This window comes from Manis pentadactyla, chromosome 1, assembly GCF_030020395.1.
Source record: "Manis pentadactyla isolate mManPen7 chromosome 1, mManPen7.hap1, whole genome shotgun sequence".
Lineage (NCBI taxonomy): Eukaryota > Metazoa > Chordata > Mammalia > Pholidota > Manidae > Manis > Manis pentadactyla.
The window spans coordinates 223,678,692-223,690,797 of NC_080019.1; the positions used below are offsets into that span (position 1 = coordinate 223,678,692).

Genomic DNA, 12,106 nt, shown 5'->3' on the forward strand with positions numbered 1-12,106 from the left:
AAAAAAAGAAAAAAAGTGTTCTTGCCATACAGCCAGCTGCTTATTTAATAAAGCACTGAAATTGCTCAGCGGGCAGTGTGGAGTATTTGAAATAGTTGCCACCTTGGTGCCTCCACTTTAACATCTATGGAATAGGATTGAGCAGCACACATGCGAATCAATTTCTTTTTGGTGATTGGAGCTCCATAGTTGAGGGACTGTAGCAACCTAATTGATGTTAAGATTTTCATGGATTTCTTTCTCTCTGCCAAATGAGATAATAAGGAGGTTTCACCTCCCCACGGTAATTACTCAGTATCATTCACCGATTTTCCTCTTTTCACAGCACCTACAAAGGAACCTGCATCAATCTTGCCTTTTAATCAGCATTTTGCTTCATCCCAGATCAGTTTTTGCCATTCCCATAGGCTGTTTTTTATCTTGTCTTTGTCGGGGTGGGGGGGTGGGTGTGGAATGTAGCATGCAGCCTCTTTAGATGTGATTCCCTGTCCCTCCCGCTAAGACATACTAAAATGAGCAAAGCACTCCAGGGAAAACAGAAAAATTGAAGTCAGTAGCCCCTTAATTGTACCATATTTTCCCCTTTTTGTTCATATGTTTCATTTTATTGGGTAGGGCAGTACAAAGATTAATGGAATCTCTGATCACATTCCTTTACATGATCTAAATGCTGAGTAAAATATCATGTTCCTGATAGGGCCATCTGTCAGAGCAGTGGTATCAAAACAAATAAACCTGAACCGCAGATGTATTAGCAAATCCCTGTGAAGAACTTAAATGTTTAATTAGAAACAAAGGCAAGCATGGAAGTCCTTTAAAACCATGTTGCCCATTTTGTATATTCTCTAGATAACATAGCAATTGTGCACATATCTTTAAAAATGACATTGATGCAATTTACTAGTGTATGTTGAGCAAGACCAGGTAGTATCCACCAGATACTACAAAAGAAAGTCCACTTTGCTACAAAAGAAAGTCCAAAGCTTGCAGGTGAAATTTTACCTGTTCACAACACAGTTTGGTAGGAGAAAAAAAAATGTCAAAGCTGTCATATTTACCAACATTGTAAACCTATCCGTCCTGCTCTGGAGAGACGTGCTTAAGATTTGGAATCGGTGAATGGGCTCCTTTATCATAGTGAGTGGATGTAATTCTAGATTTTAAGAGCTGCTATGACAGTTCTTATCTATGTGTTTGCTCAGATCTTCACCAGATCTGATGATTTGACTCTAGATGAAAGACTATTCTGGTTGAAGTGCCTAGAATTCATCTGAACAGGTATTAGGACACGCATGGATTCCATCAGGAACTTGATACTTTTCTAAGTAAGTGCTGGAGTGTGACCCCTGTCACAAAACAAAGTATAGTTTGTTTTTTTTCTTAAAAGGAGATAAGGGTTTAGACAAACCAAAAATTCATGACATGATTAAAACAAGGTCATGCAAGAATACGTACTTTAGGATATGATTAAATATGAAGAGTCCAAGATGGTAATGGTAGTTCTATGAAATTCTCCACAGTACAGTTGTACCTTCTAGATTTTTGACAAGAAAAGCACCATGAAAAAAAGGGGGAAAAAAGAAACAGAATCAAACTATAGTCTGAAAATCCACCACAGCCACGACCTCTACTGTGAAAGCTTAACTGCATGTTCCTTATCAATCAAAGCTAAATTAAAATGAACAAGAGAAAGCACATACATTAAGCTTTGCAAAATTGTGAAATTAATATTCCAGCTATGTCACCTTCGCCTACATCGGGATTGAGCAAGGGTGAAAGAGAAAGAGAAATCAATTCCACGAATTTTGGAGAATGCCAGAGTAAGGATCCACTGAAAACTATTTCTCCATTACCATTCATCCTGTTTGATGTTGCCATTTGTCTGGGGTGCTGGGGAGAAACTCAGAAGAGGGAGGCGAAGAAAAAAAATGTCATGAGCGGAAGTGTTGGGGCATGATAGACCAAAGACAAGACTAAATAAGAAGAGATGGGCATGTTTTAGATGTCTGGAAATGTATGTCTGTAGTAATGGAGACACCAGGAGGTTTCTGCAAACCGGGTGATTCCATTCTTCCTAATTATCAAAGGAAGTGTTTTGACTGCTTTAATTGAGTTGTTCTTGATGTTACCAAAGGAGATTAACTGCTGAGATTGTTTCCTGTGCAAGGGCTTAAGAAATGGAGAAAATTGGCCCAGATTTTCCTAGCTCTTTTTGATTTAGCCTTTCTCTCTCTCTCAAAAAAGAGTGATTCTCAATATCAGAAAAATGGTTCTTCCCTCTGACTCCTAAAAACTTAAATCTAATAAAATCTGCTTGAGATAAGGAAGAGAACAAACCATTTTACAAGGGTAGTTTAGAAACCTCAGTGCCTCTGGGAATAAGTGGCAGCAGAGGCCATGGAAGAGAAAAATTCCACAATTCTGTAATACAGTTTGGTACTGACTTATCATCAAAGTTACTTATTTGGGTACCTGGCATCTGGTTGGCAGGAGAGTGTCATGTTAAAGTGCCAAAAGACTTTCTTTGTAACATGTCTACGTGTTGGTGTATCGTGCCTGTATCGTGTTTTTGTGGCTCTTCACCGACATCTTCAGTGTCCTTGCTGTCATTGGGCATCTTCCTTCCAACACGAAGCTCCTCCCATTGAATCTGAGAGAAGCAAAGGCTTTTTCTCGTGTGGGCTAGACTGTATGATAAGCCTAAGTAGGTTGGCCCTAGCCCCCCATACCGTGACAGCTTACACCTAGATGAGCAGCAGAACAGAAACTTGCTACATTTGGTGTCACTGTAGGATGGGCAAGAGCTCCTGTGTTAAATGATGCTCAGAAAAATGGGTCTGGGCTGGAAGTCTCTGCAGAGATCCTTTCCTGCTTCACAGAAAGGCTCAGCAGACTTAAGGCAGACTCTGCCCAGAGCCTAGTGTTCGGCGGGAAAGCACCCGTGGTCTATTTGGGTAATAATCCTCTTGCTTGAGTAAACCCAGGACAGAGACCTAACTTGATTCAATTTGTTGTTTCAGTGAGGCTATTACAGCAAATACCCTTTAGCCAGCTACTCGAACAGAAGGAAAAAATTGTTACCCTAGCATGCTCAAGAAAATATCATTCTCAAATTGTGTTTATGGGAGTCCTATGATGCGCTTAACCATGGAGTCGTATAGTTTAGCCTAAGCAATTATAATAAAAAAGCATTGGATAAAAAGCACCATTTAAAGCCATGGCATTAAGATTGCTCAAGCAAAAATATTGGATTCAAGCTCCTCTGACTTGTACTTACCTATTCATTTAGTTCCTTCTCTCTCAGCACATTCATTTGCGGTGCCGCTTAAACTTGTGGGTGAGTCAGTAAAAAGGAACATTTCTCTCTAACTTGAAAACTAAACATCCACCTTCCTCTTCCCTTTCCTATTGTACAAAATTGGAGAAGACAAGAATTAAATGCTGAAGTACTGAGGCCTACACACTCCTTCAGCTCAAAGTTCAATTAATTGAGTAAACCAGAAAGTATGCAGAACAGTATTTGAAAACCCCCTTTAGGATTCACTGGCATTAAACTATATTTTTTCTCTTTAAATAAAAGACAGGTCATTTTAAAGATGATAAAACACACTGTGTATACATTAAAACACTAAGGAAGAATTAAATAGAAATAACCCTTTTTTATTATCTTAGTTAAGTGACAGGGTGGTATATTAAACAATTTCATGTATAGTAAGCATCTTATGGAAATTACTGTTAAAAAGTGAGATTAAAAAAAATTTTTTTAAGTAAGGCCTAGACCATTACTGGATTTTAAAAGTAAAATATGAAGTTATTGGATAATAAATTAATGCTTATAACTTCGAGATATTACAGGCAAATTCTGGCATAAAGTAGTCATTTTAGTGATGAAATATAGTTCATTGATAAAAGAATGTGTTTGTTGTCACCACTGGTCTTAAGAATGTGGAAGGCTGGCTATTTTTTGGCAATTGTCCTGAAGTCATAGTAAATTTTGTAAATCCAAAAATATTAGGATGTCCAAGAGTAACTTTTTAGCAAAAATGACCTAACAAATCAAATCACTGGCATTGCTGATTGCTGGTCCTGATTACTTTAAGGGAGAAAGAAGTGATTTTTTTTTTTTAATTGAAAGCTCTTTTTAACCTGAGCTGTTTTCTTTCACCCTCTATTTGGTATAACATCAAGTGACCGAACAGGACTTCTGAATCCTCAGAGCCAGCTCCTTCTTCAGGGGTCACTTGGACAGCATGAGCTCTCTTTCTGGACATGAGCGCTCACTTTGTGCTCTGGCACATGATGATTTTAATTTCATTTATTAAGATAAACAAATTTAATTTGCGCCGGTATTGAGGAGAGTGGTCAACACTGACTTCTGGCTCAGTCAGGGAATATTGGCTTGGGTGTGATGAGGAATTACCAAACAGTGCTTAGCCCTTTGAAAAAATTTAGGGCCAGTGACTATCCCACTGCTTATGTCCACCCAGCGTCCTCTGTTATTTCACCCCGTCCAATGATTTTGTCTCCATCCATGTCCATATCAGAGAGCTCACCTGCTCCAGCACCATCAGTACTGGTCTTGTCACTGTGTTCAGTTTAAGGTATGGTTCCTTTTATCAGAGAAATAATCTCTCTCTTCCTTCTCCCCTCTCTGCAGTTCCAGATTACCAAGAACAGGACATCTTCCTCTGGAGAAAAGAGACTGGATTTGGATTTAGGATTCTGGGTGGCAATGAACCAGGGGAACCTGTGAGTCTCTTGTCTACCCCACCCCTACCCACAGTGCTTTTCTTCTAAGACTTCAATGCCAATTGGCAGCAGGGACAAATCACTGAGATTTGAGTCCAGCCAGGTGCAACGTGGCTTCATCTCAAGCTGTGGGGGTTATTTATTGGATCTGGTGGAGCTCCTTTTGTCTTGAGGAAGAAGGGATTAGATCATTCATAAAAAGTTTATATTCGTGTTCTTGAGAAGTGGTAGCTGCGGCGTCTGGAGCTCCCCATCCAAGAAAATGAAAACAAAAAGCAGAACAAGAATAGGCATCAATTAATACAGCAATAGTCTGACAGCAGAGAGCTGGCTCTGCATGTTGAATAGCTAGCTAACGCACAGACAGTATGTTACAGGGGTTATGAGACTAATTAGAGAAAGTAGAATCGCCGTCTTTACCAACGTAGAGAAAGGCCCTGGGCGAGGGTCAGGACACATTCACACTCGAGGGCCTCAGTTCCTCATCTTCAGAATAAATTTAATATAACATCATAGGATTGTTGTGAAAAGAGAAAAGAGAACTAAAGATTAAGATTGTCCAAGATCACAGCATTAGTAAATGGGGACTGGGAAAGGTCTGACTCCAGAACCCATACTCTTAACTACTGTTTTGTCCAAATTCTTTGTAAACTTTGTATGCCACGGAAAGTTAGTTGCAGCTTTATCTGGTGAGAAGGCAAGGAAAGCACAAATATTTTAGATAAAGTTTAATGAATGGTAAATATAATAGCAAGACACTAAATATAAAGATTGCCCTGCACACAGGTGTTAAAAAAGTACTGAAATGGGGACATCAAACCAGAGTTTGCTTGATTTGTTCCTTCATGTAACAGTGTTCATCGTGCATCCCCTATTCCTAAGCATGGTGCTGGACTTTTAAAGAGAAGTAGTATTATATCACTATCATAATGAGCAAAGTTTTCTGAAAGGAACATTCTTAGGTAGATAGAAAACAGGAAAAGATTTTACAAATGAAGAAATAAAGCGATTTATTTCTGCAAAGGGGAAAAAGAGCAAGATATCACCAGACTACAGATAAAGGTCCAGGAACCAAACAAGAAATAGTTATTTTTTTCTACCATTTAGTAGTTGTTGTAGCATCTTGCACAATGCCTGGTACCCAGTGAGTGCTCAATAAATGTTGTAGCTTGGGTGCAGACGTGAATGAATGAATTGAATTAGTCTTGGAGATGTGAAGGCCACTGATAATAATAGTAAACCAAAAGGTCAATGTTTCATCCATCATCTAATTACTCAACAGATTTATATAGGTCACATTGTTCCACTGGGTGCTGCTGACACGGACGGCCGCCTAAGGTCTGGGGATGAATTAATCTGTGTGGATGGGACACCAGTAATTGGAAAATCACACCAGCTTGTGGTCCAGCTCATGCAACAAGCTGCCAAGCAAGGCCACGTCAATCTCACAGTGCGGCGGAAAATGGTGTTTGCAGGTATGTTTTCCATGCATTCCTCCAGACAGCAAATTGTCACTTGAGGCACAGAAAAGGCCCCTTCCCGTGTCTGCTTCCTCAGGCATCTATTTTAGCAAATGTTTGCAAATGTGATTAAGCTCAGAGTTTCCAGATGGTTTGCTTCTCTAAAATCCTGCAAAACTACTGTCATTCAAAAGTACTTTAATGTGCCGTTCTTGCATGTTCACCAAACGCTTCTAGAAGAGGACTAGTTGAATATATGACACGTCCCCACATCTCCCTGCCAACCAGAACTTAGTCACTTTCTTCATTTGCTGATAATTCTCAACAAAAGAAAGCAATCAGAAAAATTATGGCTTCAGATTAAAAGAAATTAGGATTGTGCTGCAAAATAAGCTTAAAAAATCATTAGTGATACCTCACTCTGTTGTTGACTGTCATATGTATTAAGCCAAGACTTTTTTTTCCCTCTGCAATTAAGTTGTAGAGCTGGCCAATTCTAGGTCATCTTTGATTCCTTTCTCCTGTCTGCAAGCTTTCAAGTATTTAAGTTCTCAAAATACTGGATACATTTTGGGACCAACTTAAATATAACGCTCTCTGTGAAACCCTCAGAAATTCCCTCCTTTCTCCAACAGCCTTCAGATTTTAGCATTCCCTACCTGCCATTTTTGAAAACCATGGTTTATTTCTGAGTCAGAATCTGCCATTTTGAAATAACTCAGAGTAAAAGTATGTATCCCTTCCACTCATGCACCCACTTCTTGAAAGCACACGTTGTTCATTTATGTCTGTAGCTCCCACCTTAGCCCCCATCTTAAAAAATTCAAGACACAACCCAGAAAGCAGAAGAGGCAGATTAAGAATTGTAATCAGCAAGAAGTATGACATGAAATACTATGAATTCCCCATCACTTTACTATTAGTGAAACAAATCCTTACCAGGTAAAACTAGTTGGCACTTACTTGAAAAAACTGTGTAAGTCATTTAAATGGTATATAATTGATTACAGGATTAAGATACCAGGTTTCTGTGTGAGTCCTATCCATTGCAGGCATGGAAAACTGTGTTAATCAATTGTGGATTATGTTCGTAGAATTTATATTTATGGACTCAGGACCTTTCTGAAGATAGTATCCCATGCACTCAGTGAACACCAGTTAGAAATGCCTCTTGAGATGCAATGAAAACTTTTTGACTTCCCTGATGCAAATAAAAATAGTAGAGTAATGTGGTTTTTGTTTGTCTCAAGTTTATTTTAAAAACCTTAAAATACTTTGGGATTGTAGCTCTGGGTCGAAGGCACATTAAATCTATGAAGAGACATTATGCTAAATATAATAAGCCAGTCACAAAAGACAAATATTTTATGATTCCACTTAAATGAGGTACCCCTAGCCTAGTCAGATTCATAGAGACAGAAAAGAGAATGGTGGTTGGTGGTTGCCCGGGGCTGGCAGAGGGAAAAATGGTTGGTACTTAATTGGTACAGAGTTTCAGTTTTGGAAGATAGAAGGTTCTGGAGATGGATGGTGGTAATGATTGCACTGTAAGTAAATACAGGTAAATTTAAAAATGATTAGCATAATCTTTGTTATATACGTATGTTTTGCCACAATAAAAAGAGATCTGTGAAGGCAGAAGCTTCAGGAATAAATACTGTCTTTCCAAAACCGAACACAAATTTTGCTTAAAGCCCCACCTATTATTGTGGCTGTTTAGGGGTGCCTTACCCTGTTGTCAGGTAAAGCAATAACACTGGAATTTAATCAGTAAAACTGGAATTCTAAAGAAGGTAAATGTATCCAATTGTGTGATCACAGTAGATAATTGACATCTGGGACCTAAGAAGAGAAACAAAGCATACCTCTGGCAGGTGTTGTCAATGGTAAAGTCATCTTTAAAGTTGGTAAAATCTTTTGCCTGATGGAAAAATCCAAAAAGCAAAGCTGTTTGCAACACTGAGCAGAAATGTGACTTAAAAGTAATGACAATAATGAATGTGCAGCTAAGGTGGTATCTTGAGGCAAAGATGGTGGTTGTCATCGGTGGTGGACCACATCTTCACTTCATACATTTTCCTTTGATTTGGCACCAGGGAGAACTGCAGAGTGGGCCGATCTTGCTGCAGACTTGAGTCTGAGTGTCCGTGTTGATATGCAGTGTGTGTAAATGGCACACAATCTAGGTATTCTTTTTTTGTGTTTTTAGGTGGCATCCGTGTCAGTAGGTACTGAATCTAAATATTTATCAAGAGAAGCTGTTTTAGATTCTTATATCTCAGTTCTGTGAGGCCTGGTTCTGCCAAGCAACCTTTTGATAGTATAGTGAGAAATTCTTACCAGAAAAAGCCTGTTGCAAGGTCCTGAGTAGGATATCATTTAATAGCCACACTGTAGGAAGGTCTGAGACTAAGCACATGGTGGTAAAAATGCCTAGAAAAATTAGAGGTGTAAGGAGTCAAACTAGTACACGAAATGCCCTTTCCACCCGATCTGTGTCCTTTCTCCACTTTATGCATCTGAATTTTGTAATAGTTTTGTAAACCATTGCCTGGTTAAGGATCGATCTCCTTACACTCTGAGTTAAGAGCCACTTGTCTCCACTGCCCTTGAACCTCAGTTAATCTCGATTTCCTGCACCCTGTGGAGTTGAGTGGGGAGGAAGGGGTGGCAGGGCACCCCTCTGTGAAGTCGGGTCACTGAGTCATGCGTCTGTCCGGCGCAGCCCCCAAAGCCGAGAACGAGGTGCCCTCGCCAGCCTCGTCCCATCACAGCAGCACCCAGCCGGCGTCGCTGACGGAGGAGAAGCGCACCCCGCAGGGCAGCCAGAACTCCCTGAACACGGTGAGCTCGGGCAGCGGGAGCACGAGCGGCATTGGCAGCGGCGGCGGCGGCGGCAGCGGCGTGGTGAGCACCGTGGTGCAGCCCTACGACGTGGAGATCCGGCGCGGCGAGAACGAGGGCTTCGGCTTCGTCATCGTGTCGTCGGTGAGCAGGCCCGAGGCGGGCACGACCTTCGGTGAGTGCCGACCAGCCTTCCATCCAGTGTCTCCTGGGATGCTGTGAGCGCTGTGTCGCCGGTGAACGGTGGCCAAAATCTCATTAACACAAACGCTTTCATGCTTTTCGCTCCAGGTAATTAAAATCTTAATTGGGGCTGGAGTTTATTGGGTAGCTCTTCCCCTCCTGAACGCTGGGTTTTTGAGTGTTGCTTTTTTTTTTTTTAACTTTTCAGCTACTATTCTTAATGTGTGTTTAGAAGCACAGATGAAAATTGCACAGTACATGTGAAAATTGCAAGCCCCTTGGCAGTATAGAGTGAGGAATTCTTGCCAGAGAAAGCCTTTTGCAAGGTCCTGAGTAGAATATCATTAATAGCCAAAGCCTCAGAAGGTCTAAGAGTTTTTTAAAAGGAGCACATGGTTGTAAAATGGTGTAGGAAAATTAGAGGTGTGAAGAGTAAAAATATTATGTGAAATGCCCTTTCCACCTATCTTTCTCTACTCTCTCCATCTGAAATTTTGTGATTTTAATTTTCAACAATTTTTTTACTGTCACCTGTTTAAAGATCTAGTTATGATCTAAGTTAAGAGCCATTTGTCTGCACTGCCCTTGGATTCTGGCTGGGGTGATTTTCCCATCTCCTCCAAACGTTGGGGGCTTCAGCAGAATACGGAGGAATGCAGTTGTTGCTCTCTCAGGTTAACTGCTGGGTATACTGGCCAAGCCAAATAGCATCCCAGAGGATTCCAAAAACGAGTTATCTATGAACCTATTTCCTGTTAGAATGGATTATAATCGTGTACTCCAGAAACAACCCATCTTCTTCATTGAACAGAAGTCATTTGTTATTCCCCAAGCAGCCAAGTAATTAATACGGAGGGTGGGTAAGGGCTGTGAGACTCTGAAGTTTGTCTCAGCTCAGTCCCCAAATGCCTTGTCCACAAGGAGTCTGATGACCAGTGGCACAGGTCACTTGCTGGCTGAGATCAGCCTGGTGCGCCATCATCAGCTTTCTGACTCAGTAGACCTCCTTATGCCTTCCTTTAGTCTTGGTACATCACCTCCTGCTAAAGCCCTTTCCTCTAAGGTTTGTTCATTAGGACACAGTGAGTCAGCCAGGTCTTTGCATGTATGGCTGCGGTAACAAACGCCCATTACTAACAGTGCTTTTGTGAGCTACATTAATACAGTTACCACAGCATGTGATGGATGGGTGACCTGTCATCAAGGCAAGGGTTTTTATTTATTTAGTTTTTTAAATGAAGTTTGGAGAGTTTACTGCTTAATTTAAAAACAGAAAGAAAGGTGCAAGGGGGGAAGAAATCCTTAGGTATTTCCTTCAGATCTACTGTTGCACACTGTGATGTTCTCAGGATTTCAGAATTCTCAGTTTCAGTTTCTGGAATGAAATAGATATGTCAGGTGGGAGGCTATGTGTTATTTAATGAATATTGAATGTTTTCACTCACAATTTGGTCTTTGATTGTTTTCCTCTGGCTCCTACAATGAACGAATTAAACTATCCCTAATACCTTGCATGAGACTTCTGAGCTATGCAGAGCTGTCTTCACACCTGTTTAATACCTTTCTCACATGTGTTGTCCATGGAGATGGGCTAAACTTAATCAGGACTTTGACTTTGAGTATGGCAGCTTTCTACCACACCTACGTATTGGTCAGAAAGACCATTTACTTCCTTTTTGAAAATTCTGTGACCTGGACGTTACATGTAATGATGCAAAATTAGGCAAATATGCCACAATTCAGAGGAATTTCAGTGTATTTCCCCACAGTTTAACCTCAAGGTCCAAATTACGATGAAGGAGCCTACTCATTTGGTTTTGGTGTTGCTCATATTAATTTTGTCACCCTCCCCAAAAGGGAGCTCACCTGCCTGACTCTTGTCACAGATCCCAGAAAAGAAAAATTCTCAAGAACCTTTGGATATGCACAAGAACCTCTGAAACTCAATATACAATTAGCTGGAAACTCTGTCTCTGGCCTCAAAGCCAGTTTCCCACCTCTCTCTAAAAGTTAGCAAAACACTGTTCCTTGTAACATGTTGTGCCTCAACGTGCATAAGAATCTTCCAGGGCATTTCTCCTGGGTTTCATATTGTAGATGTGCATGAAGGGAAATGATTAAAGGAAAAGGGCTGAGGAACGATGGGAGCCTGGCTTTGGATCTCCTCCCCAAGCCTGAGTAGGTGCAAGGCTTTCCTATCCAATGGAGGGAGTCTCTGTGAGGAAGCAGGTGGGTTACAGACCCAATGAGCTGGCTGGGGCCTTCCCTGAAAGCACACGGAGAGAGGCCCACCGAGCAAAGGTCACAAAAGGAAAAAGGGGTGTCGTGGCTGGGCCCCTCCTTGGCTCATCTTTTGTAATTATGCCCTTTTCGTAAAGCTTTCATCATCTCGCATAGAAGGCAGAAAGTCTAAAGTGTTTGTCCACTAGGTATTTCCAGGTTGAATTTTTGGTACTAGCAGACTCTTCATGCCTCACCAGGCACCCGGTGGTTATTTTTCTAAATGGAGAAAGAACAAAACATTGGCAGAAGCTAAAACAACAGCTGGCAAAAATGAAGTGACTGGACACAGAGTGTGAAAACAGAGTGTATCCCAGCTCGGGGTTTCACATTCGCAGTCCCAAAGTAAGCCAATGGTGAGCTATTTTGGGGCTCTTGGGGATCTAAAGTTGTTAAATATCCCAAATTTTGTAACTGATTTGAGGAAGGAAGCTGGGGTTTTCCCCCTCATTTTGAGTCAGGGTCAGACTGCAGCAATGAGCTGTTATTCTGGGGCTGCCACTGCTTCTGCAGACACCCTGAACCATGCCAATGTTTTGACCGTCCATGCAGAGCTCTCCTTTAATAACATTTGCTTAATGCTTTAATTG

At 40.9% G+C, this 12,106-nt stretch overlaps 1 protein-coding gene across 30 annotated transcripts in view; it reads left to right on the forward strand.

Annotated features, from left to right (window-relative positions):
* The window catches only part of MAGI1 (membrane associated guanylate kinase, WW and PDZ domain containing 1), a 569,375-nt gene that overhangs the window by 539,320 nt on the left and 17,949 nt on the right, over positions 1-12,106 (forward strand). For 22 of the 30 annotated variants that reach the window (XM_057507786.1, XM_057507776.1, XM_036878361.2 and 19 more), the window contains 4 exons: positions 1,737-1,820; positions 4,658-4,749; positions 6,032-6,224; positions 8,935-9,228. In XM_057507786.1, the coding sequence (XP_057363769.1) occupies positions 1,737-1,820; positions 4,658-4,749; positions 6,032-6,224; positions 8,935-9,228 (663 nt within the window). The remainder of the gene's footprint in view (positions 1-1,736; positions 1,821-4,657; positions 4,750-6,031; positions 6,225-8,934; positions 9,229-12,106) is intronic. The other 8 variants (XM_057507789.1, XM_036878365.2, XM_036878364.2 and 5 more) reach the window with 1 other exon arrangement.